This window comes from Megalops cyprinoides, chromosome 8 (genome assembly GCF_013368585.1).
Source record: "Megalops cyprinoides isolate fMegCyp1 chromosome 8, fMegCyp1.pri, whole genome shotgun sequence".
Classification (NCBI taxonomy): domain Eukaryota; kingdom Metazoa; phylum Chordata; class Actinopteri; order Elopiformes; family Megalopidae; genus Megalops; species Megalops cyprinoides.
The window spans coordinates 33,449,266-33,468,363 of NC_050590.1; the positions used below are offsets into that span (position 1 = coordinate 33,449,266).

A 19,098-nucleotide genomic window follows, 5' to 3' on the forward strand; every position below is an offset into this window, starting at 1 on the left:
GAGACATTTTGGTTTTAGTTTCTACAATTTCTCTCAAATTAAATTCTGATTTCAACATAGTATTTATCTGTGGTTTTTACAGTTCTGTCCACTGCCCTGTCACTGACTACAAAAGATTGTTCATTTGAATGATTTGAGTAATCCTTATTTTGAAATGTGCAAAAAAGTATCACTCACACTTTAGTCAGAATTAGATGGTGATAGCTGTATTACACTATTTGTGCATTTACATGAATCATGTAAAAAAAAAAAACTATACTTCTGTATTCTGTAAAATAATAGGTAATTGGTGAGGTGATAGACAAAAGGACAAAAGGCCACAGCACAGACAAACACACACGCGCACACGCACACACACACACACACACACACACACACACACAAAGAAAGCAGAAGTTTCAATGGTGTATGTTGAAATTCCCCTCAAAATCCCCAGGCCATCCAATAATATAAGTCACTCAGCAGTGCTTTTGCTTCCTTTTTCTTCCTTTTCTGAAATTTTTGGACTTTTCAAAGTCCACAGCAGCAACCTAAACAATTCAAGCATCAAGTCTGTCTGAGATCCACCATTAGTCAGTCGGTATAGTCAGTAGTGTCCATTAGACTCTAACAGAAGTCTGTGTCAGTCTGTGACCCTGGAACACTGTTTCTTAGCCAGTTATCGCTGTAGCACCTGTAAAGCCAGTGTCAAGTGTAGTGTGTAGTGTGCTGTGAAATCTGCAAGACCTTTGATCCTCAGAGTCTCTCCAAGTCTCCAGCTGTGTCTTATTATTTACTGACCCGTCCCTCGGAGCCAATTAGAAGAGCTGGTCAGGGCAGAGACATGTAACGCTTCTGGCTCCTGGTGATACCCTGGTCCCCGTGAAAGTGCCCCTCGCTGAAGGAGCGTGTTCCATACGTGGGTGGCACCTTCGCATGCCACCAGGTCTCTGCAGACTTCATCAGGTCCTGCAGGGGGTCCGGAACCATACACTGCTCCACAAGGAACACCACAGGGAGAATGGCCAATAGGAGAGCCCATCCCACTGCCCCCAGCCAATAAGATGAGCCCAGCTGGCTGAGGTCAGCACTGATCTCTGCCCAGTGCTGGCAGGTGAAGAGAGACCAGCAAAGCAGGAAGAAGAACCCTGGTGATTAGATAGAAAAATCAGATACAGGGTCAAACAGGATTATATAGAAAAAAACCTGTGTAATCCTAATCCTAATCGGCACATACCCCCAACACACATACAACTTCCTCCCCAATAAATCATCAAACAAGGACCAAACAAATGTGACTGGAGAGTGAGTCTACATGAACCTAGTAATGAGTGGAGCTACTATGAACTGCTAATCCACCAGCCCATGTGATCCAATCAAAAGACATTGCCCTCGGTGGCAAACACAATGATTTGTTCAAAGCAAGTAAATAAATCATAACATCAAAATTCTTCCCACACCTCTGGTTCAAAAGGAGGTTCATGATGCCTCACTTTCCCATTTAGACCGAAGGGAAAACTCGGGGATGCATCATGGAATCCCTCGGGACTCACCTGTCGGCACAAGAGTGATGAGCATGAGGGTGGTGGGGAACAGCGCCTGTCCTGCCATAAGCAGGGAGCGGGTGTTGGAGTAGGAGCGCACTGTCTCGGACGTCCAGCAGAGGGCAAATACGAGGCACAGGACCCCCGAGGCGATGGCCATGAGGAAAGACAACACAGCAAACACACGCTCCGCCTCCAGAGCTGGAACACAGAAACATGCTGGGTTGAGCATTCCGGTAGGCATGTTCTATCCTGAGGGGAGTTTGGCACCCCTTTTTTCATACCACATGTTAATTTGCTTTCCCTTACACACCTTAACCTATTCCTGTGCAATCCAGCAGCTGCCATTTCAGAGCAATACAGAACAAAATGTCAGAGTTTCAACACATATTTCTGCTTGTCCACTGTCATGTATCAGAGGGCTAGAGATCAACTGATGTCATCAGGGGCCATCCCTGTTAAGAAATACCCTGAACATAATCATACTCTGAGTTGCTGAACTTTTTGTTTTGTTTTTTGTACATCTGCATTTATTACAGTCTCTGTCAGAGAAATTCATGGAAAATTTATTAAAAGTGCCCATTACATATATGACAAAACACTGGTCTGGGTAAGACACCTAGGAGCACCTATACAATCCAGCAAGGAAAAGGTAGCAAGTGACAGGGGAGTGGAGAAATCTTTTCACTCACAACACCATTCACATTTCCTCTCCGCAATCTAAGTGTGAAGTGGAATGGAAATAGTGAGAAATCCATACAAAAATGAGATGCAACAGACAAGAAACAATTAGGCAGGATTTTGCACTTTTGCATTTTTGTGCAACTGCCTCAGGAGACCAACAACAAAAACTGACTCAAGGGGAGCTGAGAAGCCTCTGTCACGCCCCCCCCCCCCCCCAATCTGTTGCTGCAGCTAAGCAGCAGTGGGGAAACAAGTTGACACCTGCACGCCCAGCCAAATTCCTGCTAATCTGTGAACACTCACATCCCCTGGAGTCATTTTCACTCAAACTCTCCCCGAAAAGCCTCTTAATCAAAGAGATCTGGAAACTGCTGACTGACTGCGCAGAGCTGAATGAGTCTTGCATGCCCATGTGTTACTTACACATCCTGACAGCAACTGCATTCATAACAAACTCAACAAAAAATGTTACCAGGTGGATATTTTTTGTGTCCACCTGGTAACACTTGTGGTACCCTGTCCCTAGTGTAGGTAAACATCATTTCCAGTCACTCAGAGAAATTCAAGAACAGCATGATTGGGATGATTGCTTAACCTTTAAGAACTAAGCACCCCATGTGATTAGATTGTGAATAGATTGATGGATCGGTATGCTGATACAATGATCCTCAGCCATTCCCACACCTCCACTTACCTTTGAAAATGGTTCCTCCTGTCCAGTCAGTGTCATCCAGGACAGAGGCATTCTCTGGCATCCACAGTCCCCTGTCCCCCAGCCAGGAGGGTGTCCACACCGAGTACCCCACGAAAAAGCAGCCCAGCACCCCCACACATGCCTCTGTGAAGCGGAACCTGCTGGCCACGATGTCCAACTCAAAGACTGTCATCGTCTACACTGCCCAGGAGAGAGGATGGAAAAAGTGAGGGGGCAGTCAAGAGCAGACCACCCTCCCCATGGGTTCTACAGCCATGTGTTGACATGTCTGCACACAGACACTACGGACCTGCTATAACCTGTCTGCCATCATGCAATAATAAGGATTCTTGACTAAACATAAAAAACAGGCATGTAACAGTAATTTTTGTGTGGTTCAATTCAATAATCCATACCAGGACACGAGACAAAAGGATTGACATTTGCATTTCTTACCTTTAGTTTGTCTTCTCTGTTGAACAAGTTCTCTGGTACAAAAGATTAAAAAACCAGGGTCCACGATACAATGGAGTTTGAGCCCTCACTGGAGAAGTTCAAACCCCTCTGTCTGTTTTGATCGCACCAGCTGTCACTGTGGGTCCTCTCGTTGGCGAGCACACGAGCAATGAGAAGTATAGTGCTCTTCGCAGTGACTTAGTAATTCACAGAGCGTCCAACACGCCCATTGCCCCTCCTCCCAGCACGCAGCAATGTGACACCCCCAGTATTTCCCTCGCCCACAGTGGAAATCCCCTCCCCTCCAGAGGTGGCAAACTCTCCAAAACGACCAATGCACCCCTCTGAAGCCATTCTGGAGTGGGCCCAGTGGAAAGTGAAACCAAACTCAACGTCAGGGTATGTGGTCTCCACTCGAAAAACCCCCAAAAACTCCTGCACACTATGACATGTGGCGTAGCTTGCTGTCAGCAGGAGTCTGCAAAAGAGGCAAACACTGATGGGACCCTCAAAAGAAAAAAGCAAACAAACGAAAGACACTCACACTTCTGAACGGAGTTGGCTGATGTAATGGACTGAAAACCAGACACACACAGATATCAAGACTCCGACACCAAGCCCACCTGTGCACACGTCAGAGGAAAAACCACAGAGCATCCCACTCAGGAACTTAGTGAGGGCAACTGTGACCCGTGGTGGGGAGGAGGGGGGGGGGGGTTGGGGGGGGCGAGGAAAGAGTGCCTCAGACAATGAAACAAAGGTTGTGCTATTTTTTTCACTGCAGTCAGAATAAGGCCAGCGCCAAGTGGGTTGGCATTGCAGCCCATCCTCAAGGTGCAGGGAGATTTGGAAGGCAGGCCTGAGACCCCCCCCCCCGCACCCTGGCCCAATCCATCAAAACCACATACAGCATGCGCCCCCCCCCCATCCTACCTCTCAAACCAACCCGTACAAAGTTCACTACCCATAGTACACTGTGTAGCAATTTTTCACCTCTCTACTTCATGTAAACTGAATCACAGAGTTGACTTAACAGAAACCCCCCACTAAAAATCCTGTTATTTCACCCACCCAAAACTAAACTACACATATGATGCCAAAACAATCCAAAAGTGCTAAATTCAGTTTTGGATCTTCTTAGATGACAACAAGTGGTGGTTCTAGTGAGTTAAGATTCTGCTGCATTTCTTTCATAATGACATTTATCAGTACCCAGACGAGCTAAACTGCAGACACGTGCTGCAGTAAAAAGTTGTAACATTTTGACTCTGTCATTTTCATTCTTTTCACTCCTGTAAGAAATGGAGCAGAAGTCCACAGTGGGTCTAAGGGTGTAGCACATCTTTATTTTCCATCTTAAATATATTAAGCCTTTATATACTAAGTCATTTTCTTCAACCGAAAAGAGAGAAGACATTTTATACAACGAAGAATACATAGTCAATCCAAATGTAAATGAAAAAGAGGATAACAGTATCATAAGTTCTCTGACTGGACTACTTACAGGGCATGGGGGCAGTTAAGCAAGCTACATACATTTTACATGTACTCCATGGTGACCCATGATAGTAAATCAAGAAAATTACAAAAGGTAATACAAAAGAGATGCATATTTTTGACATGACATTTTAAGGCAAAGTACAGTTATGCTGGAAGTACACATTATGTTCATCTTATTCTGTGATACTCAAACAGGCCCCCTTATGATAAATAATGGTAACAAATACCTGTTGTAGTGGGGCTCCCTTTTGTTGTTAAGGAAGAATTTATTCACAAGGAGGAAGTGGATTCCAAAGCCTGCTGAAACAAATACAGCCCATAAAAGCAAGATGTATTCTATATGAAAATTAGTTCTGAACAACTGAAGGTTGTCACACTCCATATCATGAGTTAATGACCATGCAGTTGGCCCAGCAATAATTCTAGCAGTAAGGCCATCAATACTGAAACGTTAACAGCTAATTCTTTCATTTTGATCAGGTCATATCTGGAAGAGGCTTTCATCGGAAGAGTTTTGGATTTCTGAAACTCAGCTTAACTTGCTCTTTGAGGTCAATACACATTTAAAAGTAAAATAGCTGGTGTTGTGGAATACCCTCAACCTTCAACCTCAACTGAGATCACGTTGTGCTTGATCCGTTACAATTAACAAAAATAAATGACAATACAACAAATATAAAGTATTTCTTAAGCTATAAAGGCAAAAATGAAATTAAGGTGCTGCTGATTCAAAGGCTGATCTTACACCCTTGTGTTTCTGAATCAGGAACCTGAAATCAGAACACAACCAAAGAAATGGCATTTCTCTGCATTGAAGACCTCCTGGATAATTAATTCACATTCTATTTCCTGGCTCGTTGCAGCAGATCTTTGAACACTTCAAAGCACTCCGGATCCTCCCCTGCCATCAGTTCTGGAGTGTTCTTCTCCAGCCAATCAGAGGAGCGGATTTGTTGCCGCAGAGCACCAATCAGAGAGTCCAGGTTCCAGCCCGTTGTGGGTTTAGATGTTTGGTAGTCCACCATGATGAAATCCTCACCACTCAAAGAGGTCGAATCCAGGCCAGGGCTGTCTTGGCCCCCATTTTCATCAGGCTGTTTGGTTTTGACTGGGTCCTTTACATCTCTGGTTTTATCTGCCCAGCTGTCTCCGTTCTCCATCATGTCTGTGTCTTCCCTCACCATATTGATGTGCTCTGGGTCCACCCGTTTGAGCACCTGCCCTAGCTCCTCCAAGGCCTTCTGGATTCTCTGCATGCCTAAATGGAGTACGGGAACACAACAGCTGACGTACCAGTAACAAATCCCACTCACACTGGGAGCCATGTCTAAATTTCCATCTTAATGTAGGTGACCATCTTAATGGTAGGTTCTGTTGTTGCCCACTGAACTGGCTCTACCTGAGAAATACTGTCAGACATTGCTCCAGGTGGGGAATATGAAGAAAACAAAAGTGATCATTTTAAAAGAACACCAGGGAACCAGACTCACATATCACGCTCAGATATTACACACTGAAAGAGCGGGTATACAACACATACCTGGGACTGAAAATAAACTTAAGTACCTTCCTCTAGCTGAATGTGAAAGCGCACATGGCTTGGTGAAAATTTTAGGGTTTTAAAGTAAAGTACAATCCAATCAGTCTCCTCAACACATTTGTCCCAAAATTCACTACACTCCCACTAACACAAAGCCACCTGAGGACAGCAGATTCTCACCACAGGAAGTTTCAGTTAACTGAATTATATCACAGAAAGAACAAAATTACATCATCCTTTGAGGCACACACAAAAGCATACAGCAAACCTGAGTTGTAAAAGACCATAAAATGACACTATTCTGTAACAAAATACCTGTCAACAGTGAAATATATATAGCAAAGATGATGTATAGCCTGAGTGCAAACAGCTTGGCAATAGTGAGTTGATGTTACAGGAAAACTTGGCTGTAAAGTCAAGACACAGCTGCACTTCATCATGAATTCGACAAGTACGGGGTGGTCAGACCCTTACTTCCTAAAAATTACACAAATCTATTTACAAATCATTGACACACAAAAATTACCCATTATCCTCGCTGAAAAGCTGAGCTGTGTAGTAGAGGGACACCAGTTCATTTGTAAATGAAGGACAGTGAATGACAAAAAAAGTAAAAAACAAGTGAATAAAGACAGAGAGAAGGACAGACAGGAGTTATAAAATGAGAGACAGGGGTTAAGAGGGACTAGTTGAGGAGGCAGGGCTGCAGACGAACAGAGGTATACAGGCGACGGCAGCAGTTGCACTGACCGAGTTTCAGGCGTTGCTCATGGTCAGTGAAGACAACACGAAACCACCCAGGTGTGGTGCAGGAGAAGGCCTGGCCACAGCTCAGCAGAACCTTGTGTTTCAGGAAGCACCTCCACAGGGCATGCTCTTCCTGGAAACTTGGTTCCCGTAGGACCTGCCACGCAGATCGACACACATCACCACAGAGCATGGCTATACTGGGTATGTGACACCCGCAGCGGCAAAGAGCCACCATGAACACACTCCAGTTACAGCCTACAAGCACAATAGCTTTGATGACACTTTGTGTTCACAGCTAGCATTGTAAAATGCTATGGATATTTCCAGAAGTGGTTAAACTCACCTTGTGGGGACAGCAACAGTTTCACAGTTTGACACATTACTGAACTGTATGGGCAAAGAACGGTACTGAACAGCTGTCTTGTCACCCTAAAATCTCTGGCCCTCCCTGCAGCTTCCTGTAGACTAAAGCTCCATCACCTTCACCCTTGCCTTCCAGAAGCTCCCACCTCTCCCCCACTCTCCCCAGGTTAGGGCCATCACCTTCCTGAAGTCCGCCCAGACAAAGAAGCCCGCAGACCGGTGCAGGTAGGGAATGCCCAGGCTCTGCAACTCAACGGTGACGTAACGGTGAGCAGCCTGCAGCCTGGCCCGGTTTTGGGGCAAAAACTTCCTGCTGATCCAGTCTGATAGGGTGAAACAAGAGAATTTTTATCGATAGAACCAGGAACCAAGTATTATTTTTTTAATCGCACACTGTATAAACGCAGTGTAGAGCTTTCCAGTTGCTGCTACCCAGGCCATACCCCTGTCTCGGAGCAGGCACGCCACCTGGTGTTGGGTGGTGCCGGAAATGCCGTGGAAGTTGCCCAGTTGGTCCAGTGCAGCTACAAAGTCTTGATTTTCAGAGTAGACAGTGCCCAGGCGCAGCCCTGCCGCTGCAAAGTCCTGGAGGGAGGAGAGGAGAGGAGCAAGGGTGTGGACAGCATGTGGGCTGGTCTGCATAAACACACAGTGTGCAAATCACACACAAACAGTCACACTTACCTTACTGATGCCCCACAGCACATGTGTCCGCTGGGGATCCGGCAACCTGTCAACACGCCCAGATGTTACCATAGCAACAGTCACATGAATACTCATTCCAATCACGATGGGAGGTGGTGGAGGTGGCGGTGGCAGAAAAGGAGGGGGAGGCAGAGGTATTGGCAGGGGGTGGGCTTGCCTGCTGAAGCTGAGGACGCTGCGGAACACCGCCGACTCATCAAACACTGTCAGCATGTACACCTCGTCTACAATAGCATGCAGCTCATGCCTGTGCAAGAGAGACAGAGAGAGGAGATAAAAAAGGAGGATGAGAGAAAGAAGAAAGAAAGAGAAAGAGCAAAAACAGGAGAGGGAAAATGGAGGAAAGAGAGAAGGAAAAAGAGACACAAGAGGCAGAGAAGAGCAGAGAAGAGGAAATGAGAGGTAGAGAAAGAGGAGAGAGAGGACAGAGGGAGAGGGCAGCATGAGACAGAGTGAGACAAGGGGGTCCAGAAGCTCCACTGCACTGCACATTTCAGTCCTCACAATGAGCAAGACTGTGGCAAAGTAATATTGGTTACAACTCTCTTTCAGCTAGAGAAGTTTAACAGAACAATAATGGTTATTGCTGCTTTAAGCAGCAGACTCTGCTATCAGGCACTTGAGAGTGGACTATTTCGGAAGGCCGGGATCATTTGAGGGAGCATGTGGCATTAGCCTGTGTTTAGACACTGTTTTAAGGTGACGAGATAAGAATGTCTCAAACATAATTCAATTACCATGGCTTCTTACATTAGATGTCCGGTATCTCTTGAGGTACAATTCCTGCCTCCCCCCCATGGGTTTTCTCCTGCATGTTTACATTTTCACACCTTTTGTGTGATAATGTTTAACTACAGCACTGCAAGATGGTCTCACGGTTACATTTTCTCCTGTAATGGGCAAGACGAAGGGTGTTTTCCGATTAAATAGCCATTTCATTTGCTTGATAGACATACCTACCTCAGGTTACTTTCAAAGCTCCCTTTCTCACACATTAGCCATTTATATAGGTGGATATTTACAAAACCTTTCAACATTAAGGAGCTCGCTCATGCAGACAACTACAGCACCCCTGTTGGGATGGGAAATGAATCAATTTCCTATATCACTACTCCACACTGCCAACTAATGTGCAAAAACAGAATAATAACAGAAGAGTGAGAAATGCTTCAAAAAGCATCCTCCATGGGTATCACGCTTTTTACAGTTCCGCACATCAATACATTGGTCAAGGAGCAGAGATTTTGATCTGGCTCAAGCATCACATAGAAACACCACTCTGACTCACTGCTTGGCGAACTCCAGGAAGGCAGTCATCTCCTCAGCAGGGTAGATGTCTCCTAATGGATTGTGAGGGTTGACCAGGATGACCGCCCTGACCCTCACACCCTGGGCGGGGCCACAAGGTACAGTTTTGGTGAAAAAAGAAAAGCGAATGGTTTCCATACTTTAGTTAATCAGATCTTCAGTTCTGACATGATTTCAGAAACACACGCTTGTATGTTTCTTATGTGCATCAAAATGTGTTGTAAACATATTGTACAATGTACACCTTACTTGACACATTCAGCAAAATGTTGGATTTAAAATAATCAATCAATAAAAAAACCAATGAAACTTTCCTAAGAAAATGCTGTGATTAATTCATAAAAGAGTTCATTGAGGAAACTGTAATATGCTAGCGGCATTTTTGTAAATCCAAGTACGGTAGTCTTTTGAGTACATGGGAGTGTGTAGATGTGTATGTATGTACCTCAGCCTTGGCCTGCTGTAGAGACTTCTCCAGTTTCTCCACAGTCAAATGAAAGGGCTGGTCATCACCCTCACTGGGCTGGGCACACGGAGCACACCGCACACACAGAGTCCAGGTGACACCGCAAAGTCCGTCAATGGAACGCAAGTGGAATACAGAATGTCAAAGTACAGAGCACCAGAGTGATAATGCACAACAGACAAATGGCACAGAAAAAAACTGTGCAATAGTGTTGTTGCTGTGGATGACACATGGCCAACATTTCAAACGCTTTGTACCTCCTTTAAACTTTTGTCATAATGTTGTGGAGTTAAGTAACATACATACTTGTTTAAATTACTAAGTTGGCGTTAAAGATGAAGTGCAGTGGAAGTCCTAACCTGTGTCATGGCAAATCCAAACTAGCTCCAGTTCATTTCTTACATTGACACAATTGGTAATTAACAATTTACAATTAAGGGACTGACCGAAAATCATTACAGCACAAGCACCAGAGAGCTTCCAGTTCCTACCTGACAGTCTAGGTGTGCATGGACCAGCTTCACTCCACTGTAAAACTCCACATCCTCCTTGATCACCCCATAGAATGGGGTTGGAATAAGAATTGCATCTGAATCACACACACACACACACACACACACACACACAAAAAATATGAAGTAGTGAATGGAGCCCTGGGATTATAATTAGAGGCCATCAGAGGCAGTTTTAAAATCCAGTCTGCTGTCATCAGCATGGTATTTTACCTAAACAGCTTCAGTAAATAATTGATTTAAATGGAATGTAAGCAACATAAAAGTATGTACTTCACCAACAGGTCTGGGTTTCAGAATAAGCAGAGGCTACATCATCTCATGGACAGCACCATGGAGCATGGAGTCACCAAAGCTCAGATCACATCACCCTTATGTGGTCTCTGTCTACATTTTGCCCTTCAGCAAGTGTGAAAATGCCATTCTATATAGAAAGTTCAGTATAACCCACAAAGGCTGCTGATTAGCAAAGGTAATTAAGCATACTCTTACCATCGGGGTCACAGATCACTGCAGCAATGGCTGAGAAAAGTGACCCACAGCCATTCATCACCACGACCTGCATCACACAGAAAGTGCCAGCCTTAATAGGCATGTCTCAGTTAAACATGATCCTTCTGCAGTCTCCAGTGACACTAGGCTTGTGTCACAGAAGATTGAACCTGGCGTATGGTACTCACATTCTTGGCTTTCAGCGGGTTGGGGGACTTGCAATAGTGAGACAGGAAACTAGCAACTTCCTCTCTGAGGCTGCAGGGGGCGACATAAGCACAGTTTTTTTTCCCCAGCAGGGTCAGAGCCTCACCCAAGGTCTCACCTGTGGTCAGGGATTTTGTTCACAAAACAAACAACCACTGCAGAAAGTAAGCCAGGACACACAGAGGAGAGCTTGCTCCCAATTGCATAAAAACTAAAACATTCCCAGCGTTTCAGCATCAATTAAACTCACAGCACTGTGGTACCTAAGGAAACATTTCATAAAGTGTATTCATTTGAAAACCTTGGTCACTCATTACTGAAACCTGAGAGACTATTATAGTATTGCATCTCCCTACAAAAGTGCCATAGGTTTGGAAAAAAAAAAAAAAAGGTGTGAGCGGATCAACATACAGAGAAACAGACCTCATAAAGCTCTACAACCATAAAAACATTCAGAAACTTGAAAACGTAACACAAAAAGGGCGCTTCAGTAGTTTTGTAAGTTGTTCCCTCATTGTTCCACATGAGTTTTCCTCTCCAAACAGGTCAGGGAGTGTACCATGTACCATCTACAGTGCAAGATCAAACAAACACTAAAAGTGCTCCAATTTTGTCAGGGGGCATGTAATCCTTGAAATGACAATAACCCTGTAGGTCTCAAAATTCTAAGTAAAACCATGAAGCATAAAAAATGATCAGCAAAAATAAACCAGGACTCGCTTGTTTGATTCCAAATGGGTAGTGTGCACTGAAAATTAAACAGACATTTTTTGTCTCCAGCAGCTCAATTTGAACAGTACGTTACTGCTGAGTCAATAAGATCTGCGTGGTGGCTGCACTGTGATAACAGAATAAGGGTTGCACAGAATTCTTTCAAATACTGAAAGGGAACATTGCACAAAAGCAGAAGATCGATGATTTGTGCAGCCAGTAATGTCGCAGACAGATTACAAGAGAGAAGAGCTGCTGCAAACATTTTGAAAGTGCCTCTTAGCGTGAGGGACGCCATGGCGCGTGAAGCGCACGGGCGCGCTTCCCGAAGGGGAGGGCAGTGTGACGGAGTGCCGTCACTACAGTTGAGTATGCGCTCTGACTGCCATACCAACGAGCCTGGCTCTTTGGCGTCGCGGTCAAAGTCGCATGGCTGGTACCCCGTAGACGCGGGTTTGAGGCCGGGTGGGGGTGACTGCTCTCGCCCTTCGCTACAACTGTATTCACCATGGCGTCCCTCACGCATTCTCTTGCTGAACTTCTCCCATCCCAGGGTGCCCCACTCAGCAGTGTTTCACCCATCTCTGGGGTCCCTCACACTGTGCTTCACCCATCTCTGGGGTCCCTCACACACCGGGGTCAACTGAACCTGGGGGTCCCTCATACATTTCACACACTGGGCATTCCACCGATGGCCTCACGGCAAGCCATCCCACTGCTGACACCACTTGTAGCGAAGGGCGAGAGTAGTCACCCCCACCCGGCCTCAAACCTGGGTCTACGGGGTACCAACCATGCCACTTTGACCGCGTCGAAAATCAAGTGATGCAGCCATTTTACTCAATGAAAATATCAATTTGGCTGCAATCCTCTTATCAATACAAAAATCTCTCTGTGGATTGTAACTCCTGAAGACTTCTCTGACTTTTACACAGTGGGGCACATATGCATAAGTTTTGGTCATGTAACAGGCAGTTTCCTACAAGGCATGTCCCTTCCAGTCAGGGTATTCCAGGAGGGCAGGGTCCACATGGAGCATGTCCATCTGGGTGAGCTGGGAGGAGAAAAGGAGAGAGTCTCCATCAGTCAGACAAAGGGAACAACTCAGTGTTTATTCTCAGATCTTACAGTAGAGCTCAGTGTTTATCCTGATATCTTACACCAGAAGAGCTCAGTGTCTGTTCTGTGAATTTACAGGTCACGATGATACAGGTCAAAAAAGAAATACTCCCGATCCTTTCAGGCCTAAGAATTTCAGCCATTATTATACTGAACACCAGACTTTTGCGCAGTGACTTTTGTCATTTTCAATATGACGCAAGAAAGATGAAAGACGAAATTCCTTGACAGAAAGAGTTCTGGCTGCAATTAAGGGTTTGTTTGGTTGTGCCAGTTGTTAAAATAACTAATGTTAACAAGCAAAACAGGTTAATTGTTTTCTTGCATCTGTCCAACTAGACAAATAATTATAATTATATAATTATCTAACAATCTAAAAATAGGACAATATTAAATCACCCAGGAAGGTACACATAACTTCAACTTTTCATTCTGAACATACAGCTAATAAGCATGTCCATATTGTGCAATTTTCCCACTTCATCTGACCATGAAACATGTTTCCAATTATCATTCAGATATGTTCTGGCAAATTCAAATTCCCTGTTTGGCTTGCCTTCAAAAGAGGCTTGTTACTTGCAACGCAATGATCCTAGCCATGCTGAGAAAAGAATCCATGCCCACTGTGAAATATAGCTGGGGGGTTATGCTTTGGGGTTATTTTGTATCTATAGGTCTTGGAACCCTTGTTAAGGGGGTTATGAACTCTAACAAGTATGAGGACATTTTGGCCAATAACTTTGTTCCTTCTGCCAAGACACTCAAAGTTGGCTGAAAATGGGCATTCCATCATGGCAATAACCCAATGTATTCATCTAAATCTAAAGAACCTAAAGAACCAGTTAATTGAGTGCAAAAGTTATGTTTTCAAATGATCATCAGCACATATCAATCCAAACAAAAATTCAACAAAGCAGTTCACCAAGGAAAACCAAAATATCTGAAGAATCTGGAGCAATTCCGCCATGACTAACGGTCAGAAATCTCCCTCCAGAGAGTGGAGGAGTGGAGTGCCAGTTAGAGGGGTGTGAATAAATGCAACCTTCATCTTTTCTTTTAAAGACATAACTTTTAAAGCAGAAAAATAGCAGGTGATTTATATCATATACATGAAACTCTATAAAGCAAGAATGACCTTGTTTTGCAGTGCAAATCCTAAAGGCAATTGTAAGAGGGTTATGTCCACTTTCAGACACATATTATAATAAAGGTTTTTTTTCAATAACAGGGTTTTCACAACAAGACATGACCATCACCCTTTACACACCCGTTTAGAAAGAAGGTCATATGAAAGCTTGTTCTCACTGGTTCCAAGATTGATGATCCCCTAAAAAAACACACAGGAAAGAAAAACAGTTAGCTCCAGGAGTTCTGTCTGTTGAGCTACCAGCTCCAGAATTTCTTTGTAAGGGTGCTTTTAGTCTCTGAATAGAAAGTTGTAGGGTGAGAGGGGGGCTGAGTGGCAGTGACTTACATTGGGGTTTCTGTTGATGTCGTGCTTGTCTGCATGGTACAGGTTGAAGCCCTCCTGGAGGATGCCCTTGTGCTGCCTGATCCGCCTCCCACGAGATGACAGGCTGGTGCTGATCTGGGGTCTTTCAGAGCCACAGGTGGGTGTGTCCATGTGTTGGGGCTGGGCTGGATCTTGAGCGTGGACGGGCGGCGCTGGTGGGTTGGGAGCAGTGCCAGGTCTCATCCCTGCAAGGGCACTAGCAAAGACAGTGAAGAGGCGGAGCTCATGCTGACGGTCCTGCTCCGCCCTCCGCTCCCAGCGCTGCTCAGCCTCCACCTCCCGCTCCAGCCGTGCCTCCTCCAGGGAGAGGAACCGCTCCTCAGCTGCGTGCTGCCAGCTCAGGAACCGCACCAGCACCTCATCCACTGCCGCCCTGCCGCGTCCCTCACCCCCGCCCCCACGCCCTGCTTTCCGACGCTTCCGCTGCTGTATGAAGCCAGGTGTCTTCTGGCCATTCCCCTCATGTCCCTCACCCACCTCCCCGCTGCCTCCTGTGGGGGCTGCGGCTGTCGACCCCCCAGTCCCAGAGGAGCTGGCCATGTTCTGATCACTGAAACCTAGAGGAAGAGGAAAGAGACAGCAAAGGTTATTGGAGGGTCACCATCCATTCAATGACAAAGGAACAAGACTCCACCCCCAAATTTCTCAGGTGCAATCATGTCTTGTCCATGACTCACTGTTTGGAACTATTGTGGTCTTCCATGAAGAGCAAAACCATCTGATTGGTTTATGTGAGTCAGTCGTAGCACACTGGAGCTAAACCTGCTATGGTGTTTATAAAGTCTCTTCAAACATTCTTCAAATCATTACAGTCCAACACAGATGGACAGGTAAATGTCATCAGCTCTCACAGCAAGGAAGATCGATCCCATAATGCCACAGTGGCACAGACACCAGGACGTGTGTGTCTACATGTGAACCCAGGGTGGTGCAGAAAGTGACATTTTACTATCTGTGTGAGATACCTGTGGACACCTGAGATACCATGGTAAGTAGTATGTAATTATCATGTGATAGATTCTACTATCATGTCAGACAGTAGTGACAGTGCCATTCAGTACCCAATGTAAAAGCTGTTATGTTTTGATGTGTTTTATATTATATTCACCTATTAAAAAGGTGCATTTGAAAAATTAAGTAGAGACAATACAATACATAACAGCACTGAATAAATATTGCAGTACTGACTAACAGTTCTAATTTATATAGTTCTACATTCTGTGGTCAGAATACTGTTTCCTTCCTTCTTCAAAAATATTCTGTAAAGATTTTTTTTTCTTAGAAAGCGTTCAGACGACAGTCACCATCACATGGAAGTCCACCTCGAAAAGCAAATCACCTCGATTAGTTTTATAACCAGTGACCGCGGGTGAGCTGGAAACAGGGGAAGCCCATCTCCTTTGGTAGATGGTAGATTTAAAGGTAGTGTTCGGGCTTCCCCTGTAAAGTAATGATAGATTTAAAGGTAGTGTTCGGGCTTCCCCTGTTTCCAGCTCACCCGCCGCCACTGTTTACAACAGCTGCTTAGTGTCAACACTAGCGTAGGTACGTGAGCACGTATACATTTGGACCATGGCTGTCCAGGTCACTCCTAAACATGTTACCGCTGTGCTCAAATACTGCTCCTGGATTAGACTTTATTACGGTCCCATATAATTTCTGTATTTCCGTAACTCACTCGAAGCCGCAGCGCGCTCACTTCAGCAGATGCAATCATTCATCATCGAGTCTATCTGGTTTTATGGTGTGGAACAGAAACTTCTCTAAAGAATACAGTGTCTGTAAAACATAGTACAAAATTAACTAACCTAACCTGACTCGCTTGTGTAAGGTAAATAATGTTACAGATATTCAGAAAATGATCAAAGATCAACAAGCAACCTTAACTGTACGCAGGTCCACGACAGATCACCGCGCAAAGGCGCAACCATAGTCAGTTCTGCATGGATATATGCCGAAACAATTTACTCGCGCGATTACTCACTATAACAACATATTATATTGTGACCTTATCAATACAACTCAAAAAGTGCTAGTCAGGCGGGTTATACACCCAATAGAACAATTAGCTGATTAATGTAGCCTACATTTTACCTGAGGGGGAGAACCCAGAATTTGCTACTGCTTCTCCACGCCCCATCTCTACAGAGTCTTCTTGGTCGAGCCCGAGAGATTTACTGTCGGCGTCTGGCTCGTCTACAGAGCTCATCTGATATAACAGCTCTGGTGGCGGCGGGTCGGAGTTAAGCAGACCGTCATTAGAGTCCACGTCCTCGCGTTTGATCTGCAGCAGATCAACAGGCTTGGGAGGATGTCCGAACACCAGGGCACCCGAAGCAGAGGTTCCGACAGCGGGTCCTGTCGTGTTGTGCAGGTGGTATCCATCTGAACTAGTGGCGCCTTGAAGGATTTGATGGGCTACGACAGTACCCCCCATGGAGGAGTACGATGTGGACGGCCGATTAGTCAGGACTTGGTCCATGACTTCATAAAACTTCCATGTCCGCCCCCCTCGCACGGTCTTTTGATTGTCCTTGATGCGCCGGTATTCCAGTTTCATTTTCTTAATTTTCTCCCGACATTGGTCTCCGGTGCGGAGGATTCCCTTCTCCCGCAAAACCTCAGCAATCCGATTGAAAACGTGCTGATTTCTAAGACAACTCTCCAGCTCAATTTGGACAGATTCATCTGCCCAGAGCTGTAGCAGCTCTATGACCTCCGGGTCCGACCAGTTGCTGCCCCGTTCGTACTTTTTACCACGAAAGTCCATTTTTGGACTTGGCTAGCTATATGGCTAATTGCAGAAACGTGCCGAACTGTAGACTCCCGATCAGATAATGGCTCGCTACTCAGCGTTTTTAACTCATAAATGGGCTAATTGAACAATCACTTAAGGTCATTAGTTAACTAGCTATTTATTTGCAAGGAATCAATCAATTTTGTTAACGTAATAAGTATTCATTTTCCCCTAAATTAGCTGAATAGCTATGTTGGTGTGAGAAATAATTTACACTAGCAAGCCTGACAGCTATCTAGCTGAATCTTTGCGTGAAAGCCAGCCTGCCACAGAACGAAAACATTACCGAGGTTTTATAACCCGTGCCAAAATGCGAACACAACAAACCCCACACAACAGACTTGCTGTCTGAATGACAGCTGTGTGTAGACGGTGCGATGGCACGGTTATGAAGCTCAGCTACTCCCAGCCCCGGACTAGACCAGTTCAGATCAGATCCTACCAGGACAAGAACGGCGCCTGTCTTCTACTGAGAGACATTTTTATTATTTTGGTTTGGGAAATAAAATGGGGGAAGAACTGCCAAAAAATCTACATCCGGGTTGACGGCACATGCGTGCTGTCCTTATTCCGGGATAACTTTGGTCCGTGTCAGTCACTGCGAGCTGGCGGAAAAGCACAAGCAAAGCAAGCAAGCGCGTGAGCAAGTGAGACAGACTTGAAATTGTTGCTCATCTGCGCCCTCTTGTGTATTCAGTGGGTCATTGCATACTAAGCCGGCAACGTTTTCTGCCCTTGATTTCCAGGGCAAAGTTTCTAATCTGATATAGACGTCAACATTGTAAATGACTGTAAATTGTTGTCATTTTTTGCAACTGGCCCCACTGTTCAATGACAGTGTTTTTTTTTTCAACTGGATTCCTCCTCTAATATTGTTTGGATTCATTTAAAACCAGATAAAAATAAAAATATAAATCCAGTGTTAAATGCAAACCAATAGTTTAACATGGTTTAACATGGTTTTAACAGGTTAACATGATTAATGACAGGTTTTGATTGTCACAAGTGATCACCTAGCAGGCATTGCTCTGAGCATGATTTGAACTGAGCAGCACATCATGTTTTAGCCATCTTTAGCCAGTTCACCTGACAGTCCCTTTCATCTCACAGAACAAAAAAGTAACATAAACTCATCCCACATCCCATTTTGCCATCCCAGGGTCTGACAATCAATTCTTAGCTCACTGTCATATAGAAGACAAATCGCAAATGTGCAGACAAATATTTCTCCCACTGTCTCCCACTGCCCATCCCCCGCCCCAAAAGTGTCCTGTTCCAGTGTTGTTGAAGGGAATCTGAATATTTGACCAGGGCCAAAACAGCCGGAGACTCATGTCTCTGCCAAGTCTGATTGCAGGGAATAAATTAGACAGAAATAAACAGAGTGCTTACTGCTGGACTGGCCTCTCCACAAAGAACTATTTGCAGAGCCCTCTGCTTCCAGCCCATTCCCATCTAAAATGACAAATCAGAGCATTTATTTGGGTTCAGAATTACGTAACTGACTTTTTGAGACAAACAACTCTTCACCTTGTAACAACTTTGATTCAGCTTTGTGGATTTCAGCCATCTGCAGTTTCTTTGGCAAACATGACCAAATTAGGGCTATGTGTTGCTCATGAGGTTTTGAGCCCAAAAGATAAGCATAATATTACTGTGTGTTCTCAGCTCTTCCTCTTCGCTTTTTTATCAGATCCATGGTCTACAGAGAGACATTCCAAGAGTCTTCTTGGACACAGCTGACTTAGGAGGGAAGAA

General features: G+C 44.9%; 2 protein-coding genes across 2 annotated transcripts; both read right to left on the reverse strand.

The window, feature by feature from the left end:
• Positions 1 to 810: 810 nt before the first annotated feature.
• si:ch211-256a21.4 lies at positions 811 to 3,094 on the reverse strand. Its single transcript, XM_036534674.1, has 3 exons — positions 2,902 to 3,094; positions 1,533 to 1,724; positions 811 to 1,127 (listed from the first exon to the last, which is right to left on the reverse strand). Exons 1-3 carry the CDS (start codon positions 3,092 to 3,094, stop codon positions 811 to 813), a joined length of 702 nt encoding a protein of 233 aa, XP_036390567.1.
• Positions 3,095 to 4,683: 1,589 nt separating this feature from the next.
• Positions 4,684 to 17,804, reverse strand: accs (1-aminocyclopropane-1-carboxylate synthase homolog (Arabidopsis)(non-functional)). Its single transcript, XM_036535366.1, has 15 exons — positions 16,638 to 17,804; positions 14,505 to 15,100; positions 14,298 to 14,357; positions 12,895 to 12,965; positions 11,182 to 11,251; positions 10,994 to 11,060; positions 10,481 to 10,578; positions 9,969 to 10,046; positions 9,504 to 9,604; positions 8,373 to 8,462; positions 8,195 to 8,240; positions 7,954 to 8,095; positions 7,691 to 7,833; positions 7,148 to 7,301; positions 4,684 to 6,115 (listed from the first exon to the last, which is right to left on the reverse strand). Exons 1-15 carry the CDS (start codon positions 17,311 to 17,313, stop codon positions 5,700 to 5,702), a joined length of 2,808 nt encoding a protein of 935 aa, XP_036391259.1. The 5' UTR covers positions 17,314 to 17,804; the 3' UTR covers positions 4,684 to 5,699.
• Between the last annotated feature and the right edge of the window lie 1,294 nt (positions 17,805 to 19,098).